A 22,721-nucleotide genomic window follows, 5' to 3' on the forward strand; every position below is an offset into this window, starting at 1 on the left:
TAGAGCTAGAATGAGCTTTTATGCAGAAAGATGAATTAACATATCCTATTTATTCCAAGGTGAATTCCACAGATTAGTAGATTAATCTTCTTTGTTCTTCGTCTTCTTTTTCTTCCAGATTTCTGGAAGAAGAAGAAGAAGAAAGTATTATACTGATGCATAAGTTGAGATAAAATAATCAGTTATGTGAGGAGCACCAAGAACAAGCCAGGAAAGCACTCTCTCTTGATATGGATAGCAAATGAAGTCAAAAAACAACAAAATCTTAGAGAGTTCTTTTAATATGCAGCCAGCAGATAAAAAGAAAAAGAATTATGAGGATGATATGAAAATGCTAGAATGATAACTACCATAGAAGATATAGCTGAGATAATAAACATACAATTCATAATGGTTCTCATCAAGCAGAACATGGGTGCAGTGGGAAAAGAAGGAAGAGGGATTGATGGTGAGCAAGCAGTTATATTATTACTATTACTATTTGACACCTCCAGGGAGGACATCCGCTCTATAACTCTGTCTCCACTGCTCAATCCACCAACTGACAGCAACTACACCAATGCAATCTACCGGCAACCACCACTAGTATTTCCACAGACAATCATAAACATCCATGTCCATGGTGGGATTCGAACCCACAGCCTTTTGGCTGGAGAGTGGATATGCTAACCACTTGGCATAATAGATACTAGGCTTTACAAGAAGACTTCAACAGAATGGGAGTGGGAATGCCAGCTCAGTGTTGCAAAGGTAGGATTCAGAGTATATATTTAGTTGGAGTAATTTACAAGTGGTAAAAGTGGATGAAGATATAAAATTTTAGACTCACATTGCATTTTTTGTGAGAATAACATAATGGATTATTGCAATGATGTAGGACACATTGATATATAAGAATAAGGAAGTTATGGTTCCCTTATATAAGGCCTTGGTCATACCTGATGTGAATTAATGTGCATAAATTTCATCACTTGGATTTCAAAAAGGATAAAGATATAATGGAAAATCCAGAAACAGTTAACTAACCTGGTTTCTGGACTCTGGAATGTTAATATCAAGAAAGAGTGTGGGAATGCAATTTGCATAGTCTATTGCAGGGGTTCCCAACCTTTTTTTATTTCCTAGAGCACATTCTAAAATACCGGTAGGGCGACGGGGACCATTCATTTTTTCAAGCAAATTTTTTGAATTCGTTTGTTAAACGAATACATACAAAGTTTACATTATAATCAAATGTTTTATCACTTAAAAGTTTACATTATATAAAAATTTAAATATATATATGTAAGTTAGTGTGATCTTTGGCATTGCATTTCATTGGCCAGTGCTTCATAATTAGGAGAATATGATGATATTCCAGTTCTTAAACTAGAATGAACAACTTCAAATGCGTGTCTACTTTACATCGTATGCATTTAATACTCATCATGTGTCATTAACGCATGCGCCATATAGCATGCCATGAATTGTTGCGTGATTATTTCAGACTATACGGCACATGGTTGAACAGTGGTGGGCACACACAAATTGGTCGACGGGCACCATGGTGCCTGCGGGCATAGGGTTGGGAATCCCTAGTCTATTGGATAGGATAGGAGGAGTAGGATATGATTGAATCATTAAGATTAATATAAAGATGTTTTCATAGAATGGGGAAGCAGAGGGAGAAAAAAGATGCCATCTCCAGAAGTGTATAAGGAGGATGAGAGCAAGGGAATGAGGAGTAGGTGTTTTATGTGTACAGAATGGTGGGTGACTGGAATGCATTGCCTGATAGTGTGGTGAGTGTTGAGATACAGTCAGTCCTCAACCTTATGACCTATGCAACTTACAACCACTCATACTTATGAGGTCATCCCATTAATACATTCATTGAATTTCACCTCACTCCTGTAATCCATGGACTAGGATGTTATTGCTGCCTTCAAGGCATATAATTTAAGAAATTCATTTGCTCAGTCTATTGCTAGCTATTGATAGAGAGAAGACCCTCAGGGCTTTTGGCAGGAATTTATATTGTATTGCACAAAGAATGTAGATGAAGTATGGGGTAAGGTGATTATAGTGTGTATGAATGGTATTTGGAAGAGGCTTCTGAAAATATATGGTCATATATTCTTAGGATTTGATAAAGACAAATCCTCACAAGAGACTGGTGATGTGGCAGTTCTGCTAGCTAAAGAGGTGAAGTTGAAAGTTGAGACTGAAGATCTAAAGCAATGGGTGGAAGCTGTGAAAGAAGAACTCTCAAATGAAGACCTTATAAATTAGAAGCACTGAAGGTTGCAGAAGAAGAAGTGAAAAAAATCAGAAGAGCAAGAAAATAAGTCAAGCCTCCCAAAAAGTTTATAGTGAAAAAATTGGAAGAGACATTTCCCTCTGTTAATGCAGGAATTTCAGTTATTTACAGAAATGGACCTCAACATGGAGAGATGGATGTAATGTACAAATCTTTAAAGAATCCCACTCGTGCTATTACTTCACAGTCTGAAGATGAGCTAAATCTTCTATAAGTTATGCATCTGGTGGGCCATCCTCAGGACACTTTGTTACAATTCCTGAATTTGAAGAATTTATTGTTGATGACTCCTCTGCTTCCTTCAATGAAATGTTCAATTCATAAAGCAGTAGTTTTGAAGAATTACTCTCACTCCATGTGTTTTCAGGTGATTACTGGTAAAGCAATGAAACACTAATTTAATGTTATCATTTTATTATTATTATTATTATTATGGCATCTCCATGGAGTCCAGAGATTCATTGCAGGAGACCCAAATCACCAAATCAACCATCATACTCACAAATCTTATCATACCTCTCCTTGAATCCATTCACCATCAGGGAACTCACTACCAATTCTGTCAACCCATTCCACTCACTCATCACTCTCTAAGCAAAAAATCTGGGGTCAGCACATCCCTAACTAACCTTACACTCTTACACAACTTCCATGGATGGTCCCTAGTTCTCTGGCTATTTGTCATATATTGAAAAATTTCACTTGTATCAATCTTTAATAAATTAAAAGTTTCTATCATGTCTCCTCTTTTTCACCTATCAACTAAACTTTGTAACTCACAAACCTTCAACCTATCCTCATAGGGAGTATTCCACAGACCTATCACCATCTTGATTACTTATCTCTGAATCTTTTCAACCACCTCTTGGCTCCCAAGAAACCCAGGTGACCAAATGTACGGTACTCAAGATGTGGCCGAATCATAGCCTTATAAAGAGGAAAAATAACTTTCTTATATTTACTTGTTAGTGTGTTTTTCAACATCCAAGTAATTTGGATGTTGCATATATGCCTGCTGAACTTTAACTCTTTGTCCACCATTATCCACAAGTCCTTAGTCTCATCAATTTCCTGCAAACCAATACCATCAACATGATACACCATGTAGAGCAGATAGGGTTGGATATTAGATTGGTGCATTGGATTGGAGACTGGCTATCTGATAGGTATCAACAAGTTGTGTATGGGGGTGCAATATCCAGGAAAAGGAAAGTCACTAGTGGAGTGCCTCAGGGGTCTGTTTTAGGTCCATTGCTGTTTAACTTGTATATTAATGATATATGTGAAGATTTGGATGGAGTTATTTAGTTGTTTACAGATGATGCAAAGTTGGGATGAACCATGAAGTGTAGTGAAGATGTTGTGGCCTTACAGGAAGACTTGAATATATTGAGTGATTGGGCACGGAAATGGGAGTGTGAGTTCAATGTTGCAAAATGTAAGGTTTTAACCCTCCTACCGGCCAAGGTGGGTGAAATAGCAAGACTACCCCAGACTTTTTCATGGATCAAAACTTCATCGGCATTCTACCCTTTATCAAGTATTTATCCTCCGCCGCTGTTAATCCTTAATGGTGATTTGAGAGCCATTAGCGGATTAACTGTGGTCGAGTGACTTTTGTGTCACTTGTCTTTACATGTACTCTGTTACTTCGAATTTTCTTCACTGTACTTGGATATTTGATCTTTTTTTTTTTTTTTTTTTTTTGCTGAACAATTTATTTATTGTGCCTCTTTCCAAAAATAGAAGTTTCACACTGCCAAAATAAATAATCAATCCTGAAATGACCATAGATCAGCTTTTGCAATGAATATACTTTAGCAATAGTTAATTTCCTCCACTTTACTGACAATATAGATTCTTTTTCGCGAATTTTCGAATGTCCGTTTACATTTAAAATATTTTGTCAAATATTTATATTTTTAAATAACATTTAATGAAATAAATATGACATTTTGCTTTCGTTCTTTCTTTGCAAAATACCCTAATATGGATTGTCACATTTCAATTTCAGGAACGATTGTTTTTTTTGTTTTTTTTTTTATGAACAACAATGATTATAAACTGCATTACTCGGTTTCCGATATTGTGTCTTTTTTTAGTATCAAAAATTTATACCTAATGGTATTTTATCAGAGACTCTTTGCCTTCTTCTTTTGCTGAAAATTGCGACAGAGGGTTTTTTTTTTTTTTTTTGTAGGATGCACATTACTATAATATCCAGTGTTTAACCACTGTAGATATGTTGAAAATATAATAGGAAGGATATCCTGTATGGAATGATTAAACCTTTATGCTCATTTTTAGGATTTTTTACTGCAAACTCTCCCCCTCTCCTGTCCTGGAACTGAGTTGCATAACTACTTTAAATTTCTACAGCTTTGAAAGCTTTCAGACGGTATTCAAAATCTCTTATTTCAGTTCACCATTTTAACATTTTAACAAAATGTTAAAATGGTGAGCTGAACCACCATTTTAACAAAAGAAATAAAACAATAATATTGTTGTATATCGAAGCTTCTAATTCTGTACTCATTCTTTGAATCTGAAATCAGCGGTCTTCTGAAATTATTATAAGATTTAGAAATACTATGCTGTATTTTCAACATGTAAAACTGTATACCACACAAAGAAATTTAAATTGTATTATTTCTGTTTCTTTTTAAAAAAAAAAAAAATATAAATATTACTACTTTTATTATTATTATTATTATTGTTCCGGGAAACTCCAAGGAGTCGACAGACTCATCGAGGGAGGCCCTAACATCATGTCTGGAACAACTATTCAACATTCACACAGTATCTATCATATCTTGCCTTGAACTCATTCATGGTCGTAGCACCCACAACAAACTCTGGAAGCTTATTCCACTCATTCACCACTCTCCAAGTAAAAAACCTAGCTCTAACACCCTTGTCAACCACGCTCTTGCCCAGCTTCCATGCATGGCCCCTAGTCCTCCCACCACCAGTCATATTTTCAAAAATATCTTCTGGATCAATCTTATAAAAACCCTTCAGTAATTTGAATGTCTCAATCATATCACCCCTCCTTCGCCTATCGTCCAATTTCTGCAACCCACAAATCCTCAACCTATTCTCATAAGGTTCATTCCACAGTCCTGCTATCATCTTGGTCACTCGTCTCTGGACCCTCTCCACTTCCTCCCCATCACGAAGAAACCCTGGTGCCCATAACTGGGCACAAAAGTCCAGATGGGGTCTTATCAAGGCTCGATACAGTGGAACAACAACTTGCTTCTCTCTGCATGTTAAAGTATTTTTCATAAGCCAAGTGATTTGGTGAGCTGTTTTAGTTACTTTTGCAATGTGCCCCCTAAACTTCAACTCCCTATCCACCAACACTCCCAAATCCCTGGCCTCATCAATCTCCTGGAGTATGGTTCCACCTATGCGATATACTGCTGCTATACTTTTCACCCCAAAGTGCATAACCTTACACTTTGCCATATTAAACTGACATCCATTTTTCCTAGCCCAGTCCTCCAAACTATCCAAATCATCCTGTAAAATTTTGACATCCTGTGCACTCACAATTGCTCTACCCAACTTTGCATCATCAGCAACCAAGTGAACACTTCCTCTCAAATCCTTTCCAATATCATTGATGAACAAATTGAAAAGCAGTGGTCCAAGAACAGAGCCCTGCGGCACTCCACTAGTCACAAGACGTCTTTTTGACTCCACTCCTGAATAAACCACTCTCTGGTATCTCTCCTTCAACCACCCTCATATCCATCTTAACAACCCTATATCTATCCCCATCTGCTCCAGTTTACTGATTAGGGTTCCATGTGGTATCCTGTCAAAGGCCTTGGCAAGGTCCAGTAGTATCACTGTAAACCCATTACCCCTATCCAGTTCAGCTGTCACTGTTTTATAAAACGTGAGCAAGTTACTGAGGCATGATCTACCCTTCACAAAACCATGTTGTCCCCCATACAATATCCCATTTTCATCTATCCAATCCTGTATTCTTTTCTTGACTAATTTCTCTAAGACCTTGACAATGATTCCTGATATGCTAATCGATCGGTAATTTACAACAGCGGTCTTGGAACCACCTTTATGCAGTGGAACTATTTTCCCCTCCTTCCACCCGCTCGGGACTAACCCAGACCCGAGACTCAAATTAAACAAAATGGTCAAGGGTTCTGACAATTCATTAGCTGCTTCTCGTACTACACGAGCTGGTATACCATCCAACCCCACAGATGTATTGACATTGAGGTTATGCAATAGACTACTCACCTCCACTTCATTCACCACAATTCCCATATAATCTACTGGTTTATTCGTTTCTGCAATGTCACCACCTGGATGATATATTCTTGCAAAGTGCTCACTCAGTAACTCAGCTATCTCGACTGATTCAGTTACCTCCCTACCATCGGCATTCTTTAAAATCATTCTGCCATGTACATTTTTCCTTTTACTTGCTACATATCTAAAAAACTGTTTAGGATTCTCTTTAGCCCGCATGGCCAATGTTCTTTCGTAATCCTTTTTTTGCTTTTCTTACCACACTCGTCAGCCTTCTGGCCTGCGCTTTATACCGTTCATGTGCCTGCCGGTCACCTTTCTCCTTAAATTCCCTCCATAGTTGTTTCTTTTTTTGCAGCTCAAGCTTAATGGTGTTATTCATCCATTTAACCCCTACTTGATTTATTATTCGGACTCTAGGTATACAGTCAGCCATTGCTTCATGCAAGCACTTCTTAACCACCTCCCATGCACTATCAACTTCTAGTCCTTGCAGTTGTACATGCCATGGCACTGAGCCAATCAAACTCCTAAGCTTGTCATACTTTCCAGCCCGATAATTCCACATGTACCCTGTCTTAATTGAAAATTCTACACCTTTAGCCACCTCCCAAGTCAAGACCCTATGATCACTCTCACCGATTGGTGGCAATGTGGTCATATTTGTTACAGCCAAATCCTCAGATGTAATTACTAGGTCAAACACTCTCTGACCCCTAGTATTTTCCATTACATGCTGTCGCAGATAGTTTTTCCCTTAATAACCGCATAAAATCCAATTCCTTCCTCCCGTGTGTCTTCTCCTCACTCCAATCAATTCGACCATAGTTGAAATCTCCCATAATAATCACCCTCCTTCCACTCATTTCTTCTGTTTGCTTGTGCATACTGTCACCACCATCTTTTCCATCACCTGGTCTATAGCAGCACCCAATTGTATATTTAGTTCTGCTAGCCACAATCTCACACCAAATGGCCTCAAATGTGCTCTTTTCTCTATCCTGCAATTCAACTTCTATTCTCCTTGGCTGTAGCTCATCAGCTATCATCAACAATACTCCTCCCCCCATTTTATTCTCTCTGTCATTCCTGAACACACTATACCCATCACATTCAATCCCACTAGCTATATCATCTACAGTCAGCCATGTTTCACTAATACCAATAACCTGTGGTCTGGAAATGCCAACCATGGCCAAAAACTCTTCCTTCTTGTTCCTAATACTCCTAGTATTAGTGTACATGAATTTAAGACCCCCGTTAGCCCCAACCCTACCTTGATGCCTTATATTAACTATCCCACTCTGGTTTGTTGTCCTCATTTGCTCTAGCATGTTATATTCATTCTTACATTCAACTGCCTCCACTTCTATTTCTTCTGATTGCTATTTCTGAAATACGTCTTAGAAATATTGGACAATAATCCTCTTACCTAGAGGAAAAGCTAAAAGTCATAGATTACTCTTTTGAGAAACACAAGACAGAAAGTTTCCGAGAAGTCACGCTAAATTGCCTCAAGCAAGAATGTCTTGTTTCGTTTTCTGTTGTTCAGATATCCTAACACAGTAAAACTGACATTTCTTTTACAGGCTGATGAAGTATTTATGCCAAAAATGATTTCTTTATTTATAGTGATCAGTTTCACTTTTATTATCGAAAAATTCTAAATTATTTGATAAATATCTTGAAAAAAATTACTGCTATTGCTTGCCATCTCACAAATGAATTGTATATTCCTTTCTGCCCAGTAAGAAGTTGTAGACTAATGGAGATTACTACCCCCCCCCCCCACTGGGAACTAGATCGAAAGAACATGCCCAGAAGGCAGCACACTAAAGTACCTCGCGCAATAACTGAATATTTTACAGAAGGAAATTCTTTGTTCTGTTTTATCATCTTTCTGATTGATTAGCAGACATTCGAAGCATATTCTGATATTGCATTTGTAGGATGACAGTGTTTTTAAATATTAATTTCCCCTATAAGCCAATGTCACATAACCTCCTGATTTATAATAATAGGGAAATGATATGTATATTTTCTTATTTATAATTTACAAATTTATAATAATCAAAACTTAGTTTCTGTGTCGAAAAAAATAAATGTTATGTGGAACAATTATTATGGAAAAATCGCGAATGAAATTAAAACTATATACCTATATTTCATAACAGCTTTCAGGTTCTGGTAATTTTGCAACGGGAGTGGGGGGGGGGATGCTATCAAAGTCGATATAAAGTTCATTTCTGTTGTGAAAATATGAAATTTCATATTTGATGCATGCACATATACATATTTTGTATTAGAGAATATATGCAAAAGTATCACTTATATTAAAATTGGCAAAAAATATATAAACTAGCAGAAAATATATACATATCAATTTAAATAATAATTGTTTATTTCATTTTATAAAGACCGATTATACAGGGAAACCAAGAAAGTGAAAGTACAAAGAACAGTAGATTACTATATAATATAAAGAAAAAAAATTTAGTGATATGATTACAGAATTTCATGTTATTCTCTATAAAGCAAAGTTGCTCCAGTGTGCCTTAAAGGAAATCTGTGAAGTATTATTCGATTTTGATGGTTTTGTACAAAAAATAAAAATAATATAATCTGGAACGTCGGCAGCCGGTTTTCTTTTCTTTTTTTAAAATAATATTTCAAATAATTATCGTGAATTAATTTTTTCGAGAACAAAACATGATAAGCTGATATTTAAGTTGCAGCACATGGGTCTAGATGTCAGATTGGTCAATTGGATTCAGGATTGGCTGTCTGATAGGTATCAGAGTGTTGTGTATGGTGGAGCAGTTTCAAGGAGGCAGAGGGTTACAAGTGGGGTCCCACAGGGCTCAGTACTAGGACCTATATTGTTTAACCTTTATATCAATGATATTACCAGTGGATTGCAAGGGGATATTCAGTTGTTTGCGCATGATGCAAAGCTGGGAAGGATTATTAGTAATAGTGCAGATGTGGTAGCCCTGCAAGAGGATTTAAATAAGCTAGATAGATGGGCAAATGAATGGGGGTTTCAGTTTAATGCAACAAAATGTAAGGTCTTGAGGTTTGGGAAACATCGATGGGATGCTGCATACTCTATGGGAGGAGTTATACTGGAGAAAGTAGGGGAGACAAGAGATCTGGGGTTGATGATTGATAGAAATGAAGTTTAGAGGACATATTGCGAAGGTTGTAAAGGTAACACAGAGGATTGCTGCAATTATGAGAAGGACACTGACCTGCAGAGATAAGAGGGTTATCATTCTGTTGTATAAGTCTCTGATCAGACCACACTTGGACTATTGTTCTCAGATTTGGTCCCCAGGATTTGAAGGGGATAAATTAACTGTGGAAAGGATACAAAGATGGATGACAAAGATGGTTTCAGGACTGTACAAGGATCGTTATGAGGATCAGCTGAGGGGATGTGGACTGCAGAGTTTGGTGGATAGAAGAAGGAGAGGTGATATGATTGAGACTTTTAAACTGTTGAGAGGTGGTTACAGGGTTGACAGTGGGGAGTTCTTTCGCTTGGTTGAACAGTGAGAAGGAATGATGACAAGAGGCCATCCCTGGAAGTTACGAAAGGAAACTGTGAGCAAGAGGGTAAGGAGTGGTTTCTTTGTGTGGAAGGTGGTTGAACCGTGGAATGCATTGCCTGATGGAGTGGTGGGAGCGAGAACAGTCAATGAGTTTAAGGAGTGGTATGATAGACTTTGTGTTTCCTAGGGGGGACCTCCCCTCGATGAGTCTTGACAGACTTTATGTTCTTAGGAAGGCCCTCCCACGATGAGTCTTTTGACTCCATGGAGGCCTGAATAATAATAATAATAATAATAATAATAATAATAATAAAAGCAAAGTGTTTTGTGGGAAAGCGATTAGAAAAAAATTAATGCAAAAAATTAAAAATGAAATTGGTTCTCCAAGGTAAGGCAATATTTAAGTGAAAAAATTATGCAAGACCTTTATTTTGTCCAGAAATTAAAATTGTATTGTACAATAAAAAGAGAAAACAAAAATATAAATAATTTCTCTATTTTTAGTCTATCCTATATTACTTAAATCCAGTTACCCAGCATAGAACAAGGATGTGAGGTTCTTGTTATAGGCAACTGAAAGGTAGCTACGAACATGAGATAATCCGATTAACCGTTCTCTTCAGCGTGAGGGTTTATCACACCTTCTAATGGACAGGATGGTCAAATTGCACTTCTTATCCTGGTTCTTTAAACAGGTGGGCTGAATCATATCCAGATTTAGCTAGACGTCTATAGGCGTCCTGGACATTTAGAAGGTTAAAATTTGGAAAACAAAGATGGGATGCAGAATTTATGCTTGGTGAGAATATATTGTTGGAAGTAGAGGAAATAAGAGATCTGGGGGTGATAGTGGATAAGGATCTAAAATTTAGAGGACACATTGCCAAAATTGTGAAGACAACACAAAGGCTTCTGGGAATGATGCGGAGGACACTGACGTGTAGAAGTAGGGAGATTCTTGTTACGTTGTATAAGGCTTTGATTAGGCCACACATGGACTACTGTGCCCAGATTTGGTCACTGGGTTTTCAGAAGGATGAAGAGATGTTGGAAAGGGTCCAAAGGCGACTGACTAAGGTAGTTTCTGACCTCTGGAATGTTGAGTATGAGGAAAGATTGAGAAGATGTAATTTGCAGAGTCTGTTGGACAGGAGGAAGAGAGGAGATATGATAGAGATCTACAAGTTGGTAAGGGGTTGTTATAAGATCAATGGTGGAGAAGTTCTACAGAAAATAGTGGGAGATCAGGGGAGAACCAGAGGTCTACCCTGGAAACTGTATAAAGAGGGTGTGAGTAGGGGAGTGAGAGGCGGTTTTTTTTTTTGTGCAGAGTTGTGAATGATTGGAATGCCTTACCTAAGAGTGTGGTGTCTGCAAAGAGTTTGAATGTGTTTAAAACATGGTATGATGAGCTGTGTGTGTGATAAAAGGACCTCCCAGATGAGTCTTTGACTCCATGTGGTCTTGGGGTGGTAATAATAATAATAATAATAATAATAATAATATTCTGCAGAATATCTGTATCACCTTTCTACATTATATTATTTCATTATAAATTAAAAGTAAAATTTAGTTTAAAAATATAACAACATATATTTCCTATATACATTAGCATGTTGTATTTTAGCATTTAGACATGTTAACTGTTAACATATCTTTATAGTTCATCTAGTGATTTCTGAGTAATGACTTTTTTGACTTGCAACTCAGTTGTACGTAGAGGAGGACCAATTGAATAAAATTTTGATTAGACTGCACCTGAGCACTACAATGTGCAAATGTAATTGCACATTCACTGTGTGTAAGCTGCAGAATCTGATAATTGAAGAAGAAACGACAACATGATTGAAACCCAAAAGTTATCATGTAGAGCTTACCAGAAAAATATTGGGAAGATTTTTCAAAAGGTGAAAAGAATAAGAACGAATGGTTATCTCTAGAAACGGCATAAAAATCATGTGTTCATAATTATGTGATCTCCATTTCCTCTTGCAAAACAAAACAGGCAGGCATGTAAGGTCAATTGCCATGTGGGGTAGCTTTATGAAGAATATTTGTGCAGTGTAGAATAGTATGATGCAGCATCAATTTTGGGTTGATGAGCTGTGCAGAAAAGATGTTGACAGTGTATTGGAATATATAAGGCAGTATCTTATACAAGTAATGTGTAAATAACTGCAAACCAAGAGTTAAGTAAATAAATAGAGAAAGAATGAAATGGAGGAACATGAAATCAAGCAGTGTTGGAAAAGAAGACGTTATGGGGGAGATACAAGACAGTTAGTGGCAAAATGAATGAGGAGTATAAAGTGCAGGCTAGGATGGTGACAAGAAGGGTTAAAAAAAGTATAGTGTGAGAGGAAATTTGCCAGTGAGGTGAATGATAAATCAAGAGAATTTTTCTGTTACGTTGCATGCAAGACAAAGAATAATTATGGCAAGTTAACACTGGCAGATAGTTATGGTAGCAGAGTAAACATAGTAAAGGATATATATGTATAAATATAGAAATACTTAGGTAGCACTGATTCAAAGTGCAAAGGAATTAGTGGAATTACAATAAGCACTTCATCAGAGTATATCATGTTATATAGTTGTTGAATTGTATAAGAACTTGATGAGACCTCATATGGATTACTGTGCATGGATTTGGTTCCCTGGTTTTCATGGTGATGAGGATATGTTGAAAAGGGTCCAGAGAAGACTGACTAATGCCATAACTGGTCTTTGGGATGTGGGATATGGGAGAACAGATTGAGGAAATGTGGGTGCCTTGTGAATAGGGAAAAGAGAGGGATATGATTGCAACATTTAAGTTGATAAATAAATAAAATCCGTGTGATGATACAGCATTCCCCCTTTATACGGGAGTTCACGGTACCATCTAGTCCCCCCAAATTTTATCCAGGCTCCAGAACCGGCATAGGCTGACGAATCAGACCTATGGCTGGGTCAGTATTCCTGACTGTAGTACGTGTGTATCCTCGGACCGGTTTGCCTGCTTGCAGAATGAAAAACACCAGATAAACTGGCAGAAAAAACCCAGCTGTCCAGGCCCAAGACCGGCTAACTTGGCTATGGCTAAGGAAGATCCTTGAGCTCCTCACGTCATTGATGGGAATCAAACCTAGGACATTCCTTCCCCAGGCATATGGTTACGAAGTGCAAAGCCACTGGGCTAACCACACGGACATTTAAGTTGATAAAGAATTGTAACCAGGTTAATGTGGAAGAAATTTTTTGTAGAATGGAGAAAGAGGGTAGAACAAGGGAACATACATGGAAGTTATATTATTATTATTATTATTATTATTATTATTATTATTATTATTATTATTATTATTTGACACTTCTAGGGAGTCCAAGGACTCATTGAAGGAGGGCAGCTGTTCTACAATTCCGTTTCCACCATTCAAACCAACTGACCGCAACTACACCAATGCCATCTGCTGTCGACCACCACTAGTATTTCCACAGACAATCACAAACATCCATGGCCACGGCAGGATTCAAACCTGCAGCCTTTTGGCTGGAGAGCAGATATGCTATCCACTCAGCCAACCAGGTGGCTTGTATAAGGAGGATGTTGGCAGGAGCATAAGTAGTAAGTTCTTTGGATGGAAAGTGGATGGTCAGTGAAATGCTTTGCCTAACATTGTGGTGAATGCAGATATATTAAATTAGTTTAAAGTATGGTTTGATGGAATGTGTGTAACAGTGTTTGCTTCCTGTGATGAGTCTTTAAACTACTCCATGGAGCTCTCAAGTTAATAAAAAAAGTAATAATAATATTCATGTAAATAATGTTGTGAACATGTAGAAGGGAGGCAAGTGTAAGAGAAAGTAGAGGTGAAACAATCAGAGGTGTATCAGTGTTGGATGGATTACATGTTAATAATGCTGTGGGAATGGATAACATATTATTATTATGGGGGGGGGGGATTGCTACTCCATGGAGTCCTTCGATTCATCAAAGGAGGCCCTAAATATCATGCAAAGCACTATCCAAATCATCAAAACAAAACATCATGTAAAGCACTCTCCAAATTTCGTGCAGTAACGTACCCAATACAGACTTGGCATCCTATTCCACTCATTCACCACCCTCGAAGCAAAAAATCTAGTCCTTACACCCATGCTAACTACACTCTTGCTCAGTTTCAAGATGGCCCCTAGTTCTCCCACCACCAGATGTGTTCTGAAAAATTTCCCCTGTATTAATTTTGTAAAAAACCCTTCAGTGATTTGTATTTCTCAATCATATCATCCCTTTTCTTCCTGTCAACCAATTTTTGTAACCCACAAATCTTCAACCTATCATCATAAGTTTCATTTGCCTCCTCCTCATTGCCAAGAAACCCAGGTGACCTTGCTTTTCTCCACTTGTTAGGGTATCCTTCAGTAGCCAAGTAATCCGATGAGCTGCTTTAGCTACTTTTGCAATATGACCTCCAAACTTTAACTTCCTATCTATTAGCATTCCCAAATCTCTGGCTTCATTAAATTTCCTGGAGTACAGTACCATCAATACAGTACATAGCTGGTAATCTTTTGGCTCCAAAATGCATAACTTTACACTTTGTCACATTAAAATACCCATTCTCCTTTGCCCAGACTGTCAGTCTATCCAAATCATCCATATTAACTATTGCTGTACCTAATTTTGCATCAACGAAATACAACTCCTCTGAGATCTTTTTTCTATATCATTAATGTAAAAATTAAATAGTAAAGCTATTCAATTCAATAAGAGAGCCATATGGAATGCTACCAATTTCAGGCCTTCTATTGGATTCTCCATCAACCATCCTTTAATCCACTTCACCACCTTTATATCCATCCCTGTGTAGTCAGGGCTGTTTTAAGGTAACAGCGAACCTGGTGGCCTCCAAGGGCCCCACTGTTAAGGGGCTCCCATTCTTTTATTTTTTTAAAATAGAGAAACCAAACAAATTTTCAGTGCCTGACATGGGCCAGTTGAAATATTACATAACCCTAATATAACTTGATGCAAAGTATTTTATGAAAATGCTATGAGGAAAGAACTTAGAATTACGTTATCTATCACATTAGGAAATGTGATAGGGGGGCCTCACATTTCTCTTCCTGCTGGGGGCCCAAGAGTGTTGCAATGGCATTTGACAGGATACCACATGCAGGATTCGATTCTGCATGTGGTATCCTGTCAAATGCCTTTGCAAAGTCCAGCAGTATCACAAACACATTACCTTTATCCAACTCAGATGTCACTGTATTATAAAATGTGAGCAAATTACTAAGGCATGACCTACATTTCACAAAATCATGTTGCCCCCCCCACGCATATATTTCTGTCCATCCAATTCTGCATTTTGCTCTTGACCAACTTTTCCAGTCCCTTGACAAGAACTCCTGATATGCTGATTGGTTGGTAATTTGCTACATCAGCCTTGGGGCCTCCTTTGTGCAATGGAACTATTTCCTCTTTCCATCCCCTTGGGACTGAACTCAATCTGAGAATTAGATTAAATAATATGGTTAAAGGCACTATCCTCAAGGACTCACTTTAGTGAGTATGGGCTTGGCAAACCTGAGGTACCTGATGCTGGACCATATCTTACTTCATGTAATATACATCTGTTATATTATCTGTGGACTGGTCCCTCCTCTTTTTTCTTTCCTTCTTTTTTCTCTTCTTGCTCCTCCCCCCCTCCAATGCTATTAGAGTAGTATTTGAGGGCTAGGGGCGAATCTTTCCTATTTTGCTATTTCATCTCATTTTATGTGGAAAGGGCCTCTGCAACCCTACTACTTTCTTCTCACAGTGACTTCACTCCAAAATGCTAATATGGTTGTGCTTTATAATACATCTCATGCAGCATTGGTTGTCACGCAGAATAATCAGAGCCACATTCAGGGCTTAGGCAGAGAGTCCTGTTTGAGAAGTATATTACAGTCTCCAACAAAAGTCAGTGATATTGTGAATGAGCAACACAAAAGGTATAGGATTAATTTTAGAAAGGAATTTTACATAGCGCATGGAATATTCGTGGTCTACAGATGGTTCGTGGTCTTGACATTGTCTGTAAAGAGATGGATAGGTATAAAATTGTCATATTAGGAATTACAGAGTCCAGATGGAATGGAGAAGGGCACTTCAAAAGACAGGATGGTAAACTCAGTTTACTCAGTTGGTGACTCAAAGCATTATGGGGCAGCTGTGATATTGAAGACAGCTTAGGAAAGAAACCTTCTTGGTTATAACCCTTTTAATGATAAGATACTTTCTATTAGACTTAAGGATCAGCCTACCAAAGTATCAATCATGGTAGTTTATGGCCTATCCATGCTACCCCACATTGATAGGCCTGAAGAAGCGAGTGGGGAATTCTATGAAAACTTACAGACTGTTTTGGACTGCCTACCCAGCAAAGACATAAGACTGTGGCCTAACTCTCATACTCTTCCCCATTTTAGGGGGACTTAAGTGCAAAAGTGGGAAAGAGTATAAGAGTTAGGCCACAGTGTGGCATGTTTGGTCTGGGTGAATGTAACACCTGGTGAAAAGCTGTTGGAATTTGACCATGCTAACAGATTAGTTATTACCAATATCTGCTTCCAGAAACGCCCACAATGGACCTATACTTGGATATCTAACATTGATAGATCAAGGCACAAGATTGATTACTTCCTGGCTCTTGCAATGGAAGACAAGGATCTCTGATGTGCATACTTGTACTGGAGCAGACTGTGGTACAGACCATCAGCTAGTAAGAGCCAAAGTAAGACTGACTCCAAAAACTTCCAAGTCAAGCACATCCCACTAGATTGAATGTTAGAGTAATTCCCAGTAGATTCACAGAAGAAACATTGACTTGGTTGTATGATTTTTTGAAGACCAATGAGGAGAACTCACCAGAAATGCTTTGGGAAGGAGTCAAGGTGATAATACACGATACAGCCAAGAAGTATCTCATCCCAATAAGAAGACCAAGAGACCCATGGATGTCAGATTTAACATGGGAACTAATCAAAAGAAGGTGGTTGGAAAAACAAAGAGACACAGTGACTGAAGAATATAAGAGATTACCTAGAGAAGTCAGAAGAGCCATCAATCAGGACAAGGAAAAGTTCTATTTTAATAAATGTGAAGAGACAGGGTTACAGATGAGAAGGCACAATTATAAAAGGATGTTTAATTTAGTTTGTGATCTAAAGCACAAGTTTAAACCCAAATTGAATGTCATCAAAGACAGGAATGGAGCATTACTAACAGAAGAATTGTAAATCAAAAATAGATGGAAAGAATATTGTGAGGAACTGTACAATAGCAAGGATAAAGAAAATTTGGAGAAGCCCTCTGACCAGGAAAATTCCGATTTGGAACCTTCTCTATTTAGGCATGAAGTTGAAAGAGCAGTTAAGCAGCTTAACAGCAATAAGACCCCAAGTGCAGATGGAATCCCAGCAGAGTTAATTCAGGCCACAGGGGAAGGAGGGATAAGAATGTTTCTGAGAATGATTATAAGGGTATGGCCTAGAGACTAGAATAAGTCAGCTTTCATGCCACTGCATAAGAAGGGAGATATGAATGCTTGCAAGAACTATAGAACTATTAGTTTAATATCTCATGCAAGCAAAATTTTATTGATGATCATGCTAAATAGGATTGAGGCCAAAGATGCAGAGATGCCAGAGGAACAAGCTTGTTTTAGGAAAGGTAAGGGCACCAGAGATCAGATCCTCTGCCTTAGACAGATCATGGAAAAATATAAAGAATTCAGACTCCCTCTGGTAATATGTTTCTTAGACTACTCTAAAGTTTTTGACTGTGTTCTGCATGTGAAACTGTTGGAAGTAATGAAAAGAATGGGTTTTCCTCAAAACACTATCAGCTTGATAGCCAACTTGTACAAGGAGCAAGAAGCCATGGTAAGAACAGGTGTTGGATTGACTGATTGACTTCAGGTTGGAAAGGGAGTTAGTCAAGGACGTTTACTTTCTCCTCACTTGTTTAACATATATGCAGAGGACATCGTGCGTGAAGCATTGAATAAGCTCAAGACAGGAATTAGGATAGGTGGTATGATCAGTAATCTGAGGTATGCTGATGATACCTTACTCCTCTGTAATGACAAGGAAGAACTAGGACAAATTCTTTATAAAGTTAACAAGATCAATAATAACAGAGGACTTCAACTCAATCCTAGCAAGACAAAGATTACGGTTCTGAAAGGAAATACAAATAGGGAAGCTCTTGAGAAACAAGCGTACCTTAGTGGAGAAAGAATTGAGGAAGTCGGCAAGTTTGAGTACCTGGGATCCATTATTAATGTGAAGAATTGATGTTCAGAAGACATCAGAAAAATGTTAGGAATGGCTAAAACAACAGTCGGAGACCTGTCTAAAATCTGGAAGGATGGATCTATCTCCATGGGAACAAAGTTGAGGATTTTGGATGCAGTTGTTTTTCCAACAGCAACTTATGGATATGAGACCTGGAACCTAAAGAAATCAGACAAAAAAAGAATAGCTGCTTTTGAGATGTGGTATTACAGAAGGTTGTTGAGGATATCATATACTGAAAGACATACAAATGAATGGGTATTAGAAAAGATCAGTAGAACTTTAAGGCTCCTTAAGGATACTGACAGAAGAAAGTTAAAATATTTTGGACACATTGAAAGGATGGAAGGAGGACTTCTCAGAACAGTAATGAAAAGTAAAGTTCCTGGAAAAAGAGGAAGGAGTAGACCATCAATGAGATGAATGGATGGTATGTGTAGTGATTGATCTTCAGAGAGATGAAGCTACCAGAAAAGCATACAACAGGATTATATGGCGAGGCCTGGTGTGGCACACTGAACATCAGAGTGATCATATGGCATCTTTGGATGCCCAGTGAACATATGGACGGATGGTTAAAGGCACTGCCAATTCCCTAGCACCTTCTTGTAAAACTCGAGCTTTTATACCATCTAATCCCATAACTGAATTCATATGAAGATTCTGTATATTCCTACAATTCATTGACCTTAGTTTCCATATAAGCCGTTGCCTCTTTTGTTACTACAATGTCTCCACCTGAATGATATATTCTTACAAAGTGTTCACTTAGTAATTCAACTTTTTGCCTGCTTCAGTTATCTCCCAGCCATTGGCATTCATTAAAACTATTCTGCCATAAACATTCTTTCTTTTACTTGCAACATACTGAAAGAACTCATTGGAATTATCTTTGGATTGACTGCTAATTTCTTATCATACTCTGCTTTTGACTTCCTTATTAAATTGGTTATGCTTCTGACCTGTGCTTTGTGTACATCTCATGTGCCTGATTATCACCTTCCTCATTGAATACCCAATGCAATTTTTTTTTGTAGCTCACGCTTAATGATAGTATTCATCCATTTAACTCCCATTGGATGTATTCTCCTGATCCTAGGAGGGAAGTAACAGTTTGAGGGAAGTAACAGCAGACTGCATACTTCCCTCAAATACTCCTTTACCACTACTGATACACTACCAAACATGCAACACTTGCAGTTTCACAAGCCATGGCACTGATCCAAGCTATCTCATAAGCTTATCATACCTACCAGCCCTGTAATACTACATACATCCTCTCTTAACTGAAAATTCCATACATTTAGCCACCTCCAAGATCAAGACCATATGATCATTCTCACCATTTGGTGGTAATGTGGTCATATTCATTATGGGCAGGTTCTCTGATGCAATTCCTAGATCTAGCACTCTCAAACCCTTAGTACATGCCATCAAATGCTACCTCAGGTAATTATTCCTTAGTAACTGCATAAATTTCATTTCCTTACTCCTATGTGTCATCTCCTTCTTCCAATCTATGTTCAAATAGTTGAAGTCCCTCTCAATAATTACCTGCTCTCCACTCACATGGAGCTTATTTGCCAATGTATATTGTTCCCATCATCCTTTATGTCCCATGGTCTATAGAATCTTCCAACTGTATATTTTGTTCTGCTAGCCACACCAGATGGCCTCAAATGTGCTATTATCACTGGCTTGCAGTTGAACTTTTCTCTTTGGTTGCATTCATTGGCTATCATCAATATACTCCTCCTCTCTTCCCTCCCAGTCTTTCTTTCCATCCTCCGTGAACACACTATACCTTTCACATTCTATCCCCCTAACTATTTCATCTTCTGTCAGCCACGTCTAACTAATACTAAATAACCTTAGGCCAGGATGAACTAACTAATGCCAAAAACTCCTCACCCTTGTCCCAAATGCTCCTGGCATTAGTGTACATAAAGCACAAAAGCTCATTACACACACACCACTGTCCTGACACTTTATACTAACCTTCCCATTTTGGTTTGTTATCAGTGGTACTAACTTAGGCATTTTATGCATTTTCTTACACTCGTCTGCCTAACTGATATCTGCACCTGCTTAACAGCTCCCTCTCACCCCCAAAAGCCCTAGTTTCCATGATTTGCACATCCACTGTCACTTCATTCAGCAACACTTTTTCCAGACTCTGAACAACAAATCCATTCAGAAATGTCTATATATCTGTAGGTGTAGTCAAGGTATTGTAGAAACTAATTAGGAATGACTACCAGGATTGTGTTGATGAAATAGGATTCACTATGATAGTCAGCATGAAGGGCAGGTCTTGTTTTAGCAATCTGCTTACATTTTACAATAAACAAGGTGATGAATGCACTGGATAAGAAACATTCATATACAGCTATTTTCTTGAACTTTCCAAAGGCATTTGACAGATTATTACATGACCAATTGGCATATAAGCTGCAGAAGATGGAATTGGATAATAGATTGCTTAGATAGATTGAAAACTGGCTGCCTGAATGATACCAGCAAGTTGTGAAGTTCTGTGATGGAGCATGTCTCAAAAAAAGAATGGTAGCTGATAGTGTGCCCCAATGTATGTTCTGTTAATAAATTAAATAGCAGGGACCCCAATGTGGGTCCCTGTTATTTAATTCATTTGTTAATGATGTTTCAAGGGAATCAATTGGGGATCTTCAGTTGTTTGCTGATGATGCAAAATTGTGGGAAATTATAAGGAATAACTGCTAATAATTATAATTATTATTATTATTGGTTGACACTTCCAAGGATTCCAAGGACTCAATGAGGGAGGATACTCCACTCTGCTCCACTACACACATCCCATCATGATTTGTATAGATTTTCTTCTGGGGCAGATGAGTAGAGATATAGTTTTAATATTAGTAAACGCAATGTGGAGTGCAGATATATAAGTCTGTATTTGTAGAACTCTGCTTTTGGTTGACAATGGACTGAAGGTTAGAGGGCACATTGCAAGTATTGTAAAAAAAAAAAAAAAAACACATTGAATTGCTGCTATGATAAGAAGAATACTGACATGTAGGGAAAAGGGGGTGGTTGTGGCACTGTATAAAACACTGAACAGACCATACACAGACTACTGTGTTCAGATTTAGTCAACTGGTTTTTTATTATGACATGGAGGAGAAGGTCCAGTGATGAGTGGCCAAGGCAAGATCATGATTATGGAATGTTGATTAATGGAAGAAGTTAAAGGAATGCACATTACAGTTTGGTGGATAGGTGGAAAAGAGGTGTATGATGAAGATGTTGAAAGTTTTTTACCTTGGTTCTGTTATACATTAAAGATAAATTATATTCTTCATTTTAATCTTTTACCCAAGGAAGCAAAACAATGTTTTACATGTGAAATATATTCACGACTCGCTCTCACAACTTGTATATAGAAGCTAATGACTTCACATCAGTTACTTTAGTATGTATCTCATAATGCAAAGCACACACCTTTCAGACTTGTACATACTAAGGCAATTGATGTGAAGTCATTAGCTTCTATACACAAGTAGATCAGGCGTAAATATATTTCACACAAAAAACTGTCTTGCTTCCTTAGGTAAAAGATTAAAACCAAGAATATAATTTCTTGGAATCTTTAATGTATATTATTATTATTATTATTCAGGTCTCCATGGAGTCAAAAGACTCATCGTGAGAGGTCCTTCGTAAGAACATAAAGTCTGTCAAGACTCATCGAGGGGATGTCCCTCCCCCCCCCCTAAGAAACACAAAGTCTATCATACCACTCTTTAAACTCATTGATCGTTCTCGCTCCCACCACTCCATCAGGCAATGCATTCCACGGTTCAACCACCCTCTACGCAAAGAAACCACTCCTTACCCTCTTGCTCACAGTTTCCTTTCGTAACTTCCAGGGATGGCCTCTTGTCATCATTCCTTCTCACTGTTCAACCAAGCGAAAGAACTCCCCACTGTCAACCCTGTAACCACCTCTCAACAGTTTAAAAGTCTCAATCATATCACCTCTCCTTCTTCTATCCACCAAACTCTGCAGTCCACATCCCCTCAGCTGATCCTCATAACGATCCTTGTACAGTCCTGAAACCATCTTTGTCATCCATCTTTGTATCCTTTCCACAGTTAATTTATTCCCTTCAAATCCTGGGGACCAAATCTGAGAACAATAGTCCAAGTGTGGTCTGATCAGAGACTTATACAACAGAATGATAACCCTCTTATCTCTGCAGGTCAGTGTCCTTCTCATA

At 38.0% G+C, this 22,721-nt stretch overlaps 2 protein-coding genes across 2 annotated transcripts in view; both read right to left on the reverse strand.

The window, feature by feature from the left end:
- LOC150108685 (protein scarlet-like) overlaps positions 1 to 22,721 on the reverse strand; it is a 243,350-nt gene that overhangs the window by 216,766 nt on the left and 3,863 nt on the right. The window lies entirely within an intron of this gene.
- Positions 18,994 to 22,721, reverse strand: part of LOC150108686 (protein white-like) — a 164,498-nt gene continuing 160,770 nt past the window's right edge. The window contains exon 11 of the mRNA XM_090390508.1: positions 18,994 to 19,125. Within this exon, the coding sequence (XP_090246634.1) occupies positions 18,994 to 19,125 (132 nt within the window). The remainder of the gene's footprint in view (positions 19,126 to 22,721) is intronic.

This window comes from Typopeltis vanoorti, chromosome 3 (genome assembly GCF_054136105.1).
Source record: "Typopeltis vanoorti isolate ZY-2024b chromosome 3, IOZ_Tvanoo_1.0, whole genome shotgun sequence".
Lineage (NCBI taxonomy): Eukaryota > Metazoa > Arthropoda > Arachnida > Uropygi > Thelyphonidae > Typopeltis > Typopeltis vanoorti.